Source organism: Panthera leo, chromosome A3, assembly GCF_018350215.1.
Source record: "Panthera leo isolate Ple1 chromosome A3, P.leo_Ple1_pat1.1, whole genome shotgun sequence".
Lineage (NCBI taxonomy): Eukaryota > Metazoa > Chordata > Mammalia > Carnivora > Felidae > Panthera > Panthera leo.
Genome location: NC_056681.1, coordinates 16,574,432 through 16,592,126, shown reverse-complemented (window position 1 = coordinate 16,592,126; position 17,695 = coordinate 16,574,432). Strand labels below are relative to the sequence as shown.

At 45.7% G+C, this 17,695-nt stretch overlaps 1 protein-coding gene across 4 annotated transcripts in view; it reads left to right on the top strand.

Moving 5' to 3' along the window:
* Window positions 1-17,695, top strand: part of TOX2 (TOX high mobility group box family member 2) — a 170,074-nt gene that overhangs the window by 17,414 nt on the left and 134,965 nt on the right. For 3 of the 4 annotated variants that reach the window (XM_042930916.1, XM_042930915.1, XM_042930914.1), the window contains exon 1: window positions 17,319-17,441. The exons of the other annotated variant lie outside the window; for it this stretch is intronic. In XM_042930916.1, the coding sequence (XP_042786850.1) occupies window positions 17,343-17,441 (99 nt within the window). In that variant the 5' untranslated portion in view covers window positions 17,319-17,342. Of the gene's footprint in view, window positions 1-17,318; window positions 17,442-17,695 lie in introns of those variants that run through there. 4 annotated transcript variants of the gene reach the window in all.

Genomic DNA, 17,695 nt, shown 5'->3' with positions numbered 1-17,695 from the left:
ATGGTAAGATAGCTTTACCTTCCTCATGGTTCCCGCTGCATCCTAAGCCACTGTCACCTGTCTCCTGAATAAGCGCTGTTAACATCTGAACGATCTCCCTGTTCATTGCCACCTTAATGGGAGTCCTTCCACAAATGTCCCCCTCAGGTGCAGCCCCCTTCCTCCATTCCATGTTCCTGCTTTATTTTTCTTTTTTGCACTTACTACTAGCTCTCATTATTTTGTTTATTTTGTGGTTGTCTGAACTCTGATAATATAAGTTCCACAAAGGCATAGATTTTTGTCTCTCTTATCATTACTGGGTCCCCAGTATTTAAAACCATGCCAAGTGATAGACACTCAATATATATTTGTTGAATGAATAAATGAATTGCCTGCAACATCTAGGCGTTCTTGTCTTCACTTTATTGACCAGGAAATGAAGGTTCAGAAGATGAGTTATTTTATCCAAGGCCACACCATGAGTTGAGAGAAAAGCTGAGTTTTGAAATTAGGACTGACATACTCCAGAGATCATTTTTCCACATGTGGACGAGGGGCCATTTTTGCAGTCTACCACAATTTCCTTCTAAATGTCGCTCCTGCGTTTGCATTTCAAATCGAGATTGCTGTACTTATAGAGCAACCTGAAAGCTTAACTTGAAGACAAAGGGGCTTTCTTACCCCAGTCTCCCAAAACTCTGTGCTCTGGACCCAGCTAACCCTGAAGGAAACCACACAGCTATTGTTGGTACTGACATGATGAGGAGTTGTACCCTCCGTGGCTCTTATGTCCACTGTTCGCACTGGTGAGGAATCATAAGGAGGAAAATACACAAACCATGGGAAGACCCATTTACACAATATTTACCGTGGAATTACTCACTTGGTAGAATCCTTGAGAGTTTTAAGTCTGGGCTCCAGGGTCCAATGTTAAGAGGTTCTGGGAGAAGAGAAGGAACCAGAACAGATACCAAAAAGGAGTGACCTGAGAGGTAGAAGGAAGAACAGAGAAGTGTGGTGTCCTGAAAGTCAAGTAAAAAATGCAGCAAGGAGGATTCTTAGAAACAAGATCAGGAAATGGTCTTATACGGAGAAAATGATGAATTTGCACTGAAGGATGTAAAATAGGACCTTAATAAATATAATGGTAAGTAAACAATAGGACTTCCTATCTGGATAAGCAGATTTAGTATTATAAGGATGTTCGTTCTTCTTATATTAGCCTTTAATTCAATGTAATCCCAATAAACACACATACACATACCCTCACATTGATGGCATTTAATGAGATTATTGTAAATCTGGAACAATGGGTATGAAGAAATAGAATGAAATTTTCTGAAAAGGAAGCATAATCAGTGGGACTTACCTTATCCTTTTCCCAAACCATGTTGTAAAGTAATGAAAACCACAAAAGAGACATGGATGCTGAGAACAGAGCCCAGAGTGTAGGTATAGACCCAAGGACCCCTAGCTGTTGGGCATAGAAGGAAGTTGGTGTTTCACCTTTGGGAAGGAAATGATGAATTATTCAGTAACTCGTATCTAAATTGGCTAGTCATTTGGATTAAAAAGTTAAGCTAGAAACTATTCTCAGGTCTTTACTCCAAAATAAACTTCAGAACTAGATCAAAGATGAAAAGAGAAAAAAAAAAAAAATGGATCTGTAAATCCATGCAGTATTAAAAAAAAAAAAAGAATATTTTAGAAAACTTTAGAAAAACTAAAGGAAAAGATGCACCATTTAATTGCCTGAAGATAGATTTCTACAGAACAAAAGAAGTTATAAAGTTAAAAGATAAATACCAATGTGGAAGAAAAACTTTTAAAATATGTACGAAGAGGGGCGCCTGGGTGGCTCAGTTGGTTAAGCGTCTGACTTCGGCTCAGGTCATTATCTCATAGTTCGTGAGTTTGAGCCTCACGCTGGGTTCCGTGCTGGCAGCTTGGAGCCTGGAGCCTGCTTCAAATTCTATGTCTCCCTCTCTCTTTGCTCCTCCCCCGCTCATACTCTGTCTCTCTCTCTCTCTCCTTCAAAAATAAATAGAAACATTAAAAAAAATAAAATATATATGAAGGAAAGGGTTAATATCATTACTATTAATTAGGAGTAGGGATAAAGTTGGGGGGCAAATAAATACTTAGGTGGGGAAGGAAGAGCCTTAGGCTCTGTCCACCCCCACTTCTTACAGGTGTTCGCCTCTTTGAACCCCTACTAGTAGCTTGCAAGTGGGCAGGCTGGGCCATCAGGATGTTTCTAAATACCAGAAGCTGAACCCTCCTGTCCCCAAACCAATCCTCCATCCAGGGGGCCCACCCCGGACCCTACGGCTCCTTCCCCTTCCCCAAGTGGTCATCATGGGGACCAGGAGGAGTCCTGTGAGTCCTCTTCCCCTCAGAGAATGAACCTAGGGGACTTGAGGCCTTGCTGGGCATCAGAGTGAGGTGGGGGTGGGGGGTAGGGGGGCTAGGGCTGCTGGGTAGGGTTAGAGGTGGGGTGCAGAGTCCGAGGTTTAAGGTTACAGGTGTGGGGAGGAGATCTGAAGGTCATGAGCAGCATCTGGGAGGGGAGTTGAGGAGAGGAAGATTTGGGGGTAGGGGCCCAGCAGGTAAGATTCAGGAGCAGAGCAGATGCGGGGTGGGTATTGTAGGCCATGATTTGCGATGAGTCCCCTTTGCTAAGGGGAAGTTACCTTCGTGTCCTGTTTTTAGGAAATAATGTGATGTGTGAAAACCCATCTTGAGACATTACTTCTTTGGTTCATTCATTCAACACATCATTTATTATTTACTCAGAGCCACGGGAGCAAGGCTCTGGGATAGTCTCTATTCCTGTGTGTTCATAAATTTTAAGGCAACGTGAGAATATTTGGATTTAACATCAGATACCACAAATAACCAACCGCCGGCTCTAATTTGCTGCCTTTCACTGGGGTCAGAGAAACACAGGGTGTGTGGGGGTTTCTGTCTTAAGTTTATTAAACCTGCTGTGTGCCAAGCACTGGGTGAGGCACTGGGAGTAGAGGGCTGATGATCCTTGATTCTGGTTTATTTAATTAATTAATTTATTTATTAAAAAAATTTTTTTTAAACATTTATTTATTTTTGAGAGACAGAGCATGAGCGGGGGAGGGGCAGAGAGAGAGAAGGAGACACAGAATCTGAAGCAGGCTGCAGGCTGTGAGCAAGTTGTCAGCACAGAGCCTGATGCAAGGCTCAAACCCACAAACTGTGAGATCATGACCTGAGCCAAAGTCAGATGCTTAACCGACTAAGCCACTCAGGCGCCCCTGGCTTATTTAGTTTAATATGAGGTCCCAAAACAGGGTCACAGAGTATCCAAAGTGAAACAGCCTTTGTGACACAGTCTGTTTCAAAGCAGTTGAGATCAGTTGCCTTTTTGGCATTTGACTTTTGGTGCTGGGCCAGAAAAAGGTGTGTGTGTGGCGGGGGAGGGGGGGTGAGGGGTGGGGGACAGACAGAAAGACTTTTACCAAATGCAGCTATTTAATCCACTGTCACTTTGTACGAGTCCCATTGAATTTTTAATGGAGGAGATGTTTTTGTGTGGGTCCAACTTCAGGACAAAGGGAAATGTAATGAACACAGGGCAGAGTTGATAGTGTTTAAAAACATGTTCAAAGATCTTATACTTTGTAACTGAGTTGCTGAGCAATAATGGAAGAATTCCTGACACAGCAGGGTGAGCCTGGCTAAGCCTTGCCCACTGACAACTGGGAGGAGGGGATTTTATTCCCTAGCAGAATGCAGGCTGGATTTCAACTCCACTCACCTCCTTTGTACAGTACTCAACCTATACAACTGTGCATGGTCACCTTGGCTTTGAGCTCCTAAGCCCCAGTTGTGGGCTCCTCCCTCTGGCTTTGCCTCTCCAGCTATATCCAGACCCTGTCTTCCAGGTTCTATCTTCTCTACCAATAGCTGGCTTCATGGGGTGCTCTGCGTGTAACAAGTTACTTCATACCACTCTGCCCTTGCTTTTACTGTTTCTTCTGACTGAAGCTCAGCCAGCCCCGGTCATTCCCAAGACTTTGTTTGGGAAGGTCTTTATCCTGCAAGTCCATCTGTATTCCTTCCATCCTCCCTTCTTACCTCCTGCAGCCTCCATCCCCAATACCTGCAGCCCCTGGGTTACCCCCTTTGGCACTCACTGCCTTCCACTATTGTGTCTGCCCCCACATCTGTCTAAACGCAGCTGCTCTAGGGCAAGGATCACCTCTGCCATCTTGGTAGCCTGCCTCAGCCCTGCACCTGGCCACAGAGGAGAGCAGGAAATGGAATCAGATGAGGAAATGGCTTCAGCCTGAAAAAGTGGTTGATAGGATGCAATGAGTCCACACTGTAGATAAAATCAGTCATGATTCGTTGGTTCAACAAACGCTGTCTGAGTACATGCCGTGTGCCAGGCCCTGTGCTGGCCCCTCGTGCACACTGAGTAACAAGATACTGTTTCCGGCTCTGCTGGGGTCTCAGCTTCCACACACATCACTGGGACAGAGAGAAGTGTGAAGTGGTGATTCTGCTCGGAGGAGTGACAGGGGGAAGAAAAGGGGCTCTGAGAGCCTCAAATGGGCCTAACCTGGCAGGTACAGGGCGTGGAGCCCACGGCTCTGGGAGCAGGAGGAGGGCAGCAGCCCGGGCTGGATGCTGTTTCCTACCCTCCCGTGACCTTTAAGAGCTAGGCCTTCCTCTCAGGTGACCAGCTCAGCCAGCCTGGGCCGGGCACTATCTACCACCGCCCGCCCCCCAATTCCCCACTGCACCTTTGAGGAGGGAGGAGCGTCCCAGGCTGAATGCACTTGAGCCCCAGGTCTGATCGGATGGAGTACCTGGTCGGAGTGGGGGGCTGCCCTTAACGCAAGCCCCTTGCTCTCAAGTACAGAGGCTACCCCAGAGCCGAGGGCAGTCAGGCTCCCTTTCTGGGCCGGGGCCAGGCTGCTTGCTAAAATTTGAAGAGCCCATCTGCTCACCTACTGCTGCTAGAGTTGCCATTTTAATAACCAAGTTTAGGAGATTCAATTAAGATTGGGAGCCTCATCCCTCTTCCAGGGAGGCCTTACAATTGGTGTTTTTCTTTTCAGGAGCATGAGTGGGGCCCTTTGCAGGGGTTTTTGTACAGCAAACGGCACAGAGAGAGAAAAGAGAAAAACAACTTTGGTTCAAAGATGCCAATAATAGGGGATTGCTTTTCTCAGTCTCCCCATGGAGGGTTGTCAACGGCACAGGCATAATCAGGCCGGCGGCTGCCCTGCTCCGAGAGGGGGACGTGTGCTCCTTTGTCATGATGGTCTGAATAGGATGTCCCTGCACCCAGACCTGGCCTCCCGGCTGACAAAGGGCCCCTTTGTCACCCCGGGCAAAGAGTGCTGCAGAGGTTGCCACAGCAACTCAGGGACACAGACTTAGCGTGCAAGTGACATTTCAGATGGGAAGCGGGTATCAAAAATTCAAATTTCTTTATGTATAGTGGTTTCCCTCTCTGGATATTTTAAAGAAACAATGTGGCAAATGAAATGAAAACAAGCCAGCGATAAACACATAACCAAGCAAGCAAACATCACTGCCAGTCAGCATGCTGCTTCATCCTCCCTCAATGGGTAAAAAGCCATCGTTGGAGCAAGCTGTGGGTTCTTCTTATCCAAAAGGCAACTGGACACCATTACAGAAAGTTTGAAAAAAAAATCGTCTGCAATTGCACTTGCTGAACCCAGGACACTTTTTCCTCGTCTCTGTCTCTGCACTCCTTCAGCAGTCGTGGATGATCCACTCCATGCCAGCCCAAGAGCTGGGGCGGGGGATGCAAAGATAAATGAGGTTCTTGTCTGCAAGGGTGTTGGTATAGTGGGGGTGCCCGTGTGCGTGTGATCTCCATGCAACTCTACTCAGCCTTTCCTTGGGGTCTAGACAGTGCCCATCACAGGCACTAACCGATGCTGTATGGGGAAAGGGGGTGAGCAGAGCTTTATGGGGGAGGAGAAATCTGAGAAGTGATTTGCTGCCAACTGGGCACTTTGTTGGCACTTTGTTGCTATTTGCTGGATGAAATGAGGGAGGAAGGGCTATCTTTGTGTTGTTTTAAAGGAGAAAGCATAGTAAACAGCAGCAGGCAGGTGAAAGTGTCCAATACAAATGTCTTCTCACAGTAGCTGGTGCAACACTGGAGACATCCCCGCCCCCTCCAACGTTTTATTTTGGACAGTTTAACAAACACTGTTGAAAGAATGTTACAAGTGAACACCTGACTATGCACTGCTTAGATTAGTTAGCTTTAGCATTTTACTCTCCTGGCTTTATCATAATACATTTATCCATCTAGCCATTTCTCTGTCCATCCATCGTCCATCTTATTTTTTTTTTCCTGGACGCAATTCAAGCACATCCTTTGACCCTGAAACACATCAGTATGAAATCATTAACGAGAGTCCAGAATTTGTTTACATTTTTTCTTTTGATTTGAAATTTACATGCAATGAAATGGACAAATCTTAAATGTTCATTAACTGAGATTTGACAATCGCATCTGCCTATGTAATCCAAACCTTTATGAAGGTATAGAACACTATGGTCACTCCAGAAAGTTCCCCCGTGCTCCTCCCAAGTCAAGCCCTGCCACACACAAGCTCTCTCACACACACATACCATTTTGTCATTTGCTTCACACTTACTATTACAGTATAATTACTTCCCATGTTGCTTCCTGGTCTTCATAGTAATTCATTCTTCTGTAACTCACTTCACCCTTTGGTCACCCAGGGTCTGCTCTCCTCCCATGTGCTGGGGACATGAACCCATATGAGCTGGTGGATCAGAGTTCCAGAGCCAGGTTGTCTGGGTTGAGTCTCAGGGCCAGAGTTGCGTAGGGCTAACCTCACCTAACCTCTCTGAGCTTTGCTTTCCTGACTTAGCCTAGAGATGGATGGTAAGAGCAACCTCCCATAGGTGGCTGGGAAGATTAGGGGAGTAATACATGTCAAACGCTTAATATGTAGTAAGTGCTCAATAAATGGTTTCTTTGAGAGAGTCCACAGCTAAGTGGTTGCTGTCAGCACTGCGGGACTGTGAAACCCTTCTTTTCATGTCCATTAACCAAACTGCTGTCTCTGTCCTGTTTAGGACATAAGTCTCACTCCTCTGGGCTAGGAGATTAGGGCTTCTGCAGGATGATTTCCTGACGCCTCCCGGAGGAGACTTGGAAGGGAGTGGTCAGAAAGTTGTACATCTTTTATTTTAATGTACTGATGTTTCCCATAAGGTTGTGCCTCTACAAAGCCACCAGCAGTTGGGGAGTAACTGTCACTATAAGGAATTTTGCCAAATTCTTCCTTAAGGTGAGAAGTAGCAACCATTTCTATCTTTATTCTCCTTTGTCCAGGCCAGTACATGACTGAGGCCACTGTAGGTGATAGAAAATACCAGGTGGGTCAGCTGACAATGGGCCTAAGGGTAGAGCTAAGAGACACCCATCTTTTTCATCTGCCTAACTCCTACTCATCCTGCCGTGCCCCACTCAACATCACTTCCTTCAGGAAGCCCTCCTTTCTGTTCCCATTCCACTTTGTACTCACCTTTCTTATGTCGATCACATTGTATTTAAGTGACTATTTGCTTGTCTGTCTCCCCAGTTCAGCTGTAAGCTCCTTGAGAGGATAAACTATGTCTCAATTATAATTGACTAGTCTCTGCCATGTGCTCAAAAATATTTTTCCTATATAAACTTAATGAGTATTTGCCAAAATCTAAGTTCCAGTTACTTTACAACTATTTTCTTTATTTTAAAAAATATTAATATTAGGGACACCTGGGTGGCTCAGTCAGTTAAGCGTCCAACTTCGGCTCAGGTCATGATCTCGTGGTCTGAGTTCAAGCCCCACATGGGGCTCTGTGCTGACAGCTCAGAGCCTGGAGCCTGCTACAGATTATGTGTCTCCGTCTCTCTCTGCCCTCCCCTGCTCACACTCTGTCTCTCTCTCTCTCTCTCTCTCTCTCCAAAATAAATAAATGTTGAAAAATTTTTTAATGTTAATATAAAAAAACCCAAGTAACTGTAGAAAATTTAGAGTAAAGGAAAATATAGAAAATATAGAATATAGAAAAAATATAGTGACATATAGAATATAGAAAAAATATAGTCTAGTGACATAGACAAACCTTGAGCATGATTGATTAAGAAAAAAGGAGGGGCGCCTGGGTGGCTCAGTCTGTTAAGCATCTGACTTCGGCTCAGGTCATGATCTCATGGTTCGTGGGTTCGAGCCCCGTGTCGGGCTCTGTGCTGACAGCTCAGAGCCTGGAGCCTGTTCCGGATTCTGTGTCTCCCTCTCTCTCTGCCCCTCCCCCACTTGCACTCTGTCTCTATCTGTCTCAAAAATAAATTAAAAAAAACCATTAAAAAAACATTTAGAAAAAAGAAAAAAACATTGATAATAGATACAGTAGAATTTTTTTATTGAAGTATAGTTGACACACAGTGTTACATTAGTTTCAGGTGTACAACTTAGTGATTTGACAAGTCTCTACAGCTTGTGTTCACGGCAAGTGTAGCCACCACCTGTCAGCATACAACACTGTTACAGTTACCATTGGCTATATTCCCTATGCTGTGCCTTTCATCCCTGTGACTTATTCACTCCAGAACTGGAAGTGATACAGAAGAATTTATAAAACTGTAAAATAGTACTAAAGGCACCTTTGCACCAATCCATTTGAAAAGTTAGAGGAAATGAACAACTTTCTAAAAAAGTATACTTTACCAACACTTACTGGAGAAAAATATAAGACATAATGATCCAATTATAATTTAAGAAGTTGAACCAGTTACTAAAATTCTTCTTCCCCAAGTCACTAGGCAAAAATAATGAGAACCTTGACACACAAAATTTGGCAACAACAGCATAAAAAAAGTACAACCAATTTTAATTATTAACATAGTTATAAACTGAAATAATTTTCTAAATGAAAATTCTAAATGAAATAATATCAAGTGGAATTTAGCAGAATTAAAAAAACAAATTACAACCATATATAAGTTCCAGCAGTTTTTGCCAGGAATTCAAGGATGGTTCAATAATAGCTTAGAAGATAAAATCCAAATGATTATTTCAATAGATGCTCAAAAAGCATTGTAAACCCTAACTAATGCCAGAAAAAAATTTCTTAGCAGACTAAAAACAAAAAGAAACTATTAATTGATAAGAAGAATTACCAAAAGTTCACAGAAGTATCTTACTTAATGGCTTAATGGTAAATGTAAACAGTGTGTTTATTGAAGTAAATAATAAGACAAAAATTCCTGACATCAACACTTCTATTTAACATTGATTCTAGAGGTGATGGATAATGCAGTAAGGAAAAACAAGTGGTAAGATGCTTGGAAAGGAAGAATCTCTCTCTCTGCAGATTACATGATCATTTACACAGAAAATCCAAGCTAATCTACAGAAAGAAAAAAAACCGTTGGCACAAGTAAGAGAATTTGTAAGTTTCTTGGGTACAAGAGAAGCATTCAAAGTTTTCCTAGTATCCTTATATGTTGATATATGTGTACATATATACATACACACACACATATGTACATGTGCATATATAAATCTATATAAAAATATATATTGTATTGACTATTGTCAATATATATTACACTGTCAAATATATATTGACTATGGAATATTTTAAATACATTACATTAAATTTACATTACATAAATTAAATATACATTGTATTAAACATATTAAAATATAATTTATAAATATATATGCAGCCTCAATAGATTGAAAGGCTTTATTAAGAAATTTTGGTTCTCCCCAGTTTATCAATTAAATGTAATTCCAATAAAAACATGAACAGGGTTTTCTTTTTTGCTTAAGCTGAAATTTATATGTAAGATCAGAGGTGTAGTGAGGTCCAGCAGTCAGGAGTGTGGGCTTTGAGCCAATCCTGGCCACAAGATGTATGTACTAACTGTACGTAAGTTACTTGGCCTCTCTGTGCCGAATTTTCCTTACTTGGAAAACAGGGATAATAGTAGTACCTACCTCATGGGGTTTTATCAAGATGACTAGAGGTACAGCACTTAGCACAGAGTCTGGCACACGTCTGGCACTCAGTAGTTCTTAGCTGTTAGGCATGCTTCTTTTGATTTCCCTGCAGATAGCTGCACCCAGTGATTTCTTTTTTCTTTTTTGAATGGGGTTCAGTCACATTTAACTTTCTTGGCTTCTCTCCGTATTTAACCAGCATACTCTAATACACAGGTGTGCACTTGGCAGACAAAGTTCAGACCTTGACAATTCTCAGGGAGTGTGTTTCAGATAACTCACCCGTTAGAAGCTCCTTGTATTGTAAGACAATACGCACCATGTAATTTAAACTCAAGTGTAGTGTGTTGTAGAAGGAGCATGGATTTCAACTATGAATCCTAGCTCCAAGAAGTCCTGGCTGTTACAACAGCAATATATTGGGACAGACCATAGCTGTACTTGTGGTGAGCACGCTGTAATGTGTCAACTTGTGGAATCACTATGTTGCACACCTGAAACTGATGTAACATTGTGCATCAACTACACTCAAAAGAAAGAAGTCTTGGCTCTGGCTGTATGGCCGAGGCTCCAGGCCTTCTCTCTAAGCCTCAGTTTCCTCTTTTGTAAAAAATGCTTTATAAATATCGTTCACTTTGAAGGCTGGCGAGAGCGTCCCAAAAGCTCAGGTGCTGGTTCCCAGCAGGTGCTCCATGAACTTCCCATGGACTCTCCACTTTTACTCCTTACAACCAGCCTTCACTTCCTCTCTGTGGGAAACCCCGAGGAGCGTGGAATCTCCCAGATGGGCCTTGGCATTGCCTTTCAGGAAAGATGGAGAGGAATTCAAGGGTGGGGACTAAAGAATCCTTGACTAGGAAAACATCACTTAATGACTCACAAGTTAATAGTGCTTCAGAGATTTAAAGTGCTTTGCTATTTCATCATTGCTTCTTACAACAAACCCATGGAGTCAGCATTACCACCCCATTTTGCAGAAGTGGAAACTGAGACTCAAAGAGGTGTAGTGACTTGGCCAAGGTCAAACAGGGAGTTGAAAAGAACTCAGGACTTGAATTCGGAGCCCTTGGCATCTCACGCTTTTTTTCTGGGTAGGGGCCCGAGTGAATCGTCTTGTGCCAAAGCCTCTGCCGCGTGGGCATTGGTCCATTTGCTCTTTGGCCCAGCAGACGTTTGGAATGGGAGCTGTGTGCCATGCTGGCTGCTTCTCAGAGATAAAGGACAGACTGGAATGCTGGGGACACGATGGCCAGGGCCCTAGGAATGCCTGGCTACTGCCCTGGATGGTAGTCACCCACCTCAACCAGGTGCCCAAAGAACATGCACACACATAGAGTGAGCATGCCTGAGGGAGCGGGAGTTCTGCCCTGTGACTGGATGGCCCGGAGCCCTGTGGCAGACACTTTCGGTGCTCTATCCACATCCCCACAAACCTCACCACTCCAGCACACGACCAGCTGCTGAGTGCTGGTACCTGTGTCTCTTCGTCTAATGGCTTTCTCTGGTTGCCAGAGCCCCATTCTGCCTGCCAGGCTGAACTGCCTGGGAATTAAGGTCCTCTGGGAAAAGCTGCAACCAAAACTTTTAGGAGTTGGTGGGTAAAGACCCAACTCCTTGCCCCTCAAGTGAGATAACTCTGGGCACGTGTTCCACGTTGTTTTCCAGAATTGTGCAGTGGAGTTAATTTTCCACAGTGATCATTTACCTTTTATTGACTGTCTTCCTTTTCTCCTCTTACTTTCCCACCCCCCTGCCTGTGTGTCCTGGGATCACTCTCTAATCAGCTACTTGCACTAGGATCCTTGTGTCAGGATCTGCTAAACTCAGAGAGGTGAGCTTTCCCCTGGGTTCCTCCGTCTTCCACACCCCAATCCAGCTTAACACGTCTCACCACATCTTAACCCAAGTCAGATCTTAGTGGCCACCAGGAATGCAGAGACAAAGGAGCAGCCATAGCTGGGCTTCTAAATTGTGACCCCCTCCCCCCACCTGCTCACCGGTAAGTGTATCCTGGAATCTGAACCATTTAGAGGCTACTTCTTCGTGTGTGTGTGTGTGTGTGTGTGTGTGTGTGTGTGTAGATGGGAAGGTCATTCAAAGCTCTGTCTCCCCTGGAAGAGGGCATGAAGCATCCATGCTGTCTTAGCTCCTGTGCTAATCCCTGGAGGCACCAAGATGAGTGAGCCCTTGTCCCTGCCCTGAAGATACTCATGGAGCAAATGCATTATTATGGTTTGGTAACACTTCTGTGTGCAGGCCGTTATTGGGGCAGCAGATTGAAACACTGAGTTGGAGTCTTGCAGCCAAGTCTTCATTAAGAGGTGTCACTTGAGTTGGGTCCTAGAGGCAGAGCTGGAATTTGTTAGTGTTTCCATGGTGGACAGAAAAGAGAATAGGGTCAAATATGCCCAGATCCTTAAAGCTCCTGCCCAGAAGGGACAAATAGCATTTCCACTTATGTTCCTGTGGCTAACGCGAGTCATGCTGTCATACCTAAGTGCAAGGGGGGGGGGGGGGGGGGGGAAGTATAATTCCTCCAAATGCCCATAAGAAGGATGAGACAGAGTATTAATGATGAGACCTAAGGACTCCCACAGCTGGCTACATAGCTTCTCTGCCACAGTTGTTTCTGAAATGTTGGCTGTTTTGATTTAAAGCCAAGACATTCCTCAGGTAAAGGGGCCATAGTTGGAGTAGGACTCATTTCTCTCTGGGATCCCATGGCTAAGTGGACGTGCCTTGTATTAACCATGTCTTTTCTGTATTTGATGCTTTGACATCTGGGGCCTTGCACACCCTGGACGGACTGCCCCTTCTAGGGTTAGCCAGTTCCTAGAGATAGTCAACAGCTCTGCTGTGCATGTAGTTTTCAAATGTACACCAGCCAATCCAGAGCCCGTACCAGCAACCTCCTCCTTTACTGAGCTCTCACACCCCATGCTGCTGGCTATCCACCTGCCCTCATCACCCAGGGCCAGGTACCACACAACGAGGGATAGTCCCTAGGCCCAGAGCCCACTGAAATTATTCGAATTAGCCAATCCTAAATCTTCCTGCCTCGCCTGTTCTTTTCCACAGAAGTTCTTTTCCAGACAGTAAACGCTTTTGCCCACACTTCTCCTCTCTCCCTCTGCCTCCTGAACAATGCATATGCTTTCCTGTGTGCCCTGCCCCACCCCACCTCCATGGCATGGTGTGCCTCCTCCTCTTGGGAGCTGTAAAAAACTGTCTTTTCAATGACCATTGTCTCCTGATCTGTTTGCCTTGCCATATCTACATAATAAAACATATTAAGACATATATGTATTCTGATATCTCAGCTATTTATGATACTAGAAGCTGAGAACTGGAAGATGTACAAGCAGATATTCTGGGTCCCCTAACTGGCTTGCTGCAGGCAGGACATGACCAAGCTGTCCTGAGCCAGCTGGTCACTGGGTGACACCTGAGATTCCCCTCTCTCAGATTCTGTATGGGGTCAAGAGGAAGAGAGGAAGGCTCAAGCCCGACTCCCATCCTCAGGACAACAAATGAGGCTGGCTATTTCTTTGGGGGAACTGAGTCATCAACTTCCTATCTGATCAACTGCCAACGTGAAAGGGCAAGTCCAAGCTTTGGGTCTGCGTGACTTCCTTGCTGGGCTCCCTCCTGGCCTTCCCGGAGACCTCCTTGGTGCTGACCCTCTCCTTAGGGAAGGGAGTGGACAAAAGTGACTGTGTTGGTGGTGTTGCTCCTGGCAGACCCTTAAAGAAGCCAATGGCTGTCTGTAGCTGATTCATTGCACATGGCCTCCAGCCTCTCATGGATGTAGTTCTATAGCTCTGGTCAGAGTTAGTGAGACCAAGACTGTGGAAATATGGGCATCAGGAAGTGCTCCAGGTGAGATATCTAGGTTTACGTACTGCTAATTAGTCCTGCTATTAAGACTGTGATGTTGAGCATTCCTCCCTGGACCTTATTCTTATCATCTGCAAAATGGCCAAAGTAGTCTTATTTGCTGACCCAGAGGATTGCTGTGAAGATTGACTTCCCCAGCCCACAGCAGAGGTGTCTACAAAAAACCCAAAACAAAACAAAAAAACGTAATGAAATTAAACAACAAATGATAGCAAGCTTTATAATCAATTGTGAAATATTGATAGCTTTCCTTCTGAGATCAGGAATGAGATAAGGATGTCTGTTATTATTACTTCTTTCCAACACTACTGGTAATACTAGCCAGTGCAGCAAAGCAAGAGAAAGAAATAAATGTATAGGGATTGAAAAGGAAAGAACTCTCATTGTTACAAATGAGACAGAATGTGGTATATATATTTTTTAAAGCCACAGAATCTACAGATAAATTGGTAGCCTAAGTGAGTCTAGCAATGTTGCTGAATACAAGGGCAGTGTACAAAAATATATATATGTTCCAGATCTACATTGCCAACTAATAATCTCTAATAGTTTCTGTACATTTAGGATTTGGGAAGGGCTCAGCTGGATGGTCCAGAGTTTTTCATATGGCTGTAGCCAAACAGTGGCTAGAACTGGAACCGCAGGGGGATGATCCAACTGGAGACTGGCAAGCCATCTTACTCTCCTTTTTAGTCTCAGGGTTGCTGCGTATGGATTCTCTGTGTCAGTTACTTCAGGCTTCTTTATTTTTAAAAAAAATTATTTTAATTTTATTTTTTTTAAACTTACATCCAAATTAATTAGCATATGGTGCAACAGTGATTTCAGGAGTAGATTCCTTAGTGCCCCTTATCCATTTAGCCCATCCCCCCTCCCACCACTCCTCCAGGAACCCTGTTTGTTCTCCATATTTATGAGTCTCTTCTGTTTTGTCCCCCTCCCTGTTTTTATGTTATTTTTGTTTCCCTTCCCTTATGTTCATCTGTTTTGTCCCTTAAAGTCCTCATATGAGTGAAGTCATATGATTTTTGTCTTTCTCTGACTGACTAATTTCACTTAGCATAATACCCTCCAGTTCCATCTATGCAGTTGCAAATGGCAAGATTTCATTCTTTTTGATTGTACTTCAGGCTTCTTTAAAGCACAACAGCCTGGGATTTCTTGCCTAGTGGCTGAGGGTTCCAAAAACAAATAACCCAAGAGAGGGAGCCAGGCACAAGTTGTATCAACTTTCATGACCTAGACTCAGAAGCCATGTGTCATTTCTGCCATATTCTATTTGTTAAAAACCATTCACTAAACCCATCCCTTTTATAGGGGAAAGTTATTAGACCCCCACTCCATGGGAAGAGTGAGGGAATTTGTTGACTTGTCTTAAAATTGCCACATTGTACTTGCAACAAACAGAAAAATAAAAAGCTATATAAAGAAACCATTTATAATAGCATCAAAAGTATAAAACGCTCAGAACTAAATCTAATAAAAGATGTCTAAGATCTTTACATAGAAAACTACAAAAAAAAAAAAAAAACCAAACAAACTACAAAACATTGCTGAGAGAACTTAAAAAGAAAACTAAACAAATGAAGGGACATACCATGTTTATGGATAGCAAGACAATACTGAAAATGTTGATTTTCAAATTGATCTAAAGATTCAATGTGATAGCAACATAGTAATCAAAATCCCAGCAGGACTGTGTGTGTGTGTGTGTAAACAGACTGGCTGATTTTAAAATGTCTGTGGAAGTGCAAATGTCAGGAATAGCCAAGGCAGTCCTGAAGATAAGAGTGTGTAGACTTATTCTATGGGGCACTTATTATAAAGCTACAGAAATTCAGACAGTGTGATAATGGCACAGGAAGAGAAAAATAGGCTAATGGAACAGACTCGAGAATTCAGAAACAATACATACACATATGGACGACTTGATTTACAACAAAATTAACACTGTAGAGAAGTGGGAGGAAAGGTGATCTTTTCAATAAAGAGTGCTGGGTCGGTTGGATGTCCAGATGGAAAAAAAAAAAAAAAAGTAGAGGGGCCAATGGGAAATTCCTTCTGATGAGATATGGCAGTGCATTTCTAGAAACAATGACTGCTGAAATTTATTTGGAATTTTTTCCTTTCTGAGCAGTAATTTCCCTCTGTTGTTCCCAGACTTTTAGCGAAAGCCTGTTTCCCACACCAGTCTTGTATTAGTGGATCTTTGTGGTTACAAATAGTAGTCACAGCTCATGATCAGGACCAACAAAGCTGTTGGTCAAGAAGCTGTTGGGAGCTCTGTTCTAAGTTGTCTCCTGAGCAGGCAACAGGCTCACTCCCTTTTCTCCAAATAGCATCAAATGTCCAGCTGCCATCCAACAATGTCACTGTGACCCGCTTCTGGCTCCCGGCAGCCCAGTGTGTCAGAGCCAGGAACCAGTGCACCAGTCGGTAGAGGTGAGGGAGTAGAGACTGCTAGTGTAGACAATTCTTGGTTGAGAAGGGGAGGAGCAACAGGCCAGCTGCCTGTGATGTGAAGAGTTAGGGAGCTTTTCTTCTGTGGGAGAGGAGCCTGCTTCCCTCACCTTTCTGTTCCACCATGGGAGCCATCGCGTTTCTGTTCTCAGGAGACCTTGGGGTAGGGGTGGAGGGGTAAATTCTGGACCCCTCCTCAGGACTTCAGTTTCTAGGCCATCTCTGTGGCCCTCCCTCTACTATCATTAAAGGGGTCAGGGTCCTCTGCCTTCTCCCGGTTGTCTCAGACCTGGATCCTCTGGGGGCCGTGGGCCCACACACTTGGAGCTCCGTTACTGAAGTCACCGTCCTTGCCTCAGTTTCCTCATAGGTAAAGTGGGAGTTTAACAGCAGCAACTCCCAGACCTCCAATGGCAGTGACTCAGGATCAGTGGGACTAGGAGGGAAGCCATCCTAAGATCAGTTGCAGGCGCTGGGCCTGGTCCCCCGGGCAAGGCAGCACCCATCTTCGAAAGTGTTCCTGTCACCACCTTCCTCCCCCGCCCCCACGCCCTAATTATTTAGGGTGGGCAGTGTCCCACTTCTGGGGAGGGGTGTCAACCGGGCTTCTCCCTCCCTTCGCCCTTGGTGGCGGAAGGCGGGACGGGAAAGGGCCGTCTGGACAGGCGCGCAGCCCTCCCGGACCCCCAGGGGTGCAGGGCCAGGCGGGGGACCCCGCGGCGGCCCGGCCCGAAGGAGGGGCCCCCCTCCCCTGGGCCCGGGCCCCCAGCCCTCCGCGGCGCCCGAGGCCGGAACAATAGCGCGCGCGGGCGGGGCGGGGGCGGGGCGCTCCGCCGGGCCCCGCCCCCGGCCCGCCCCCCGCGCTCGCACACCCGCTCGCACACTGGCTCCCACCCGCCGCCCGCCCAGGCACTGCCCGCGGGAGCCGCCGCCGCCGCCGCCGCGCCCGCCATGGACGTCCGCCTGTACCCCTCGGCGCCCGCGGTGGGCGCGCGGCCTGGGGCCGAGCCGGCCGGCCTGGCGCACCTGGACTATTACCACTGCGGCAAGGTAGGCGGGGGCCGGGGGTGGGCGCCGAGGCGGGCGCGGCCTGCCCGCGCCTTCGGACCCCGCGCCGCGGCCGGAGCGTCCCGGGCTGGAGCGCGGGGCAGGAGACACCTGGCGGCTCGGGACCGGGCACTGTCGGAGACCCACGGGGGGAGGTGCCGGCGGTGCCAGCGCGCGGGGGACCCGCACGCATCCGCCCCGCCGACGGGCACATGCCGGTCACACCGATACGTTCGCCGTTACCCTCCGGCCCCGAG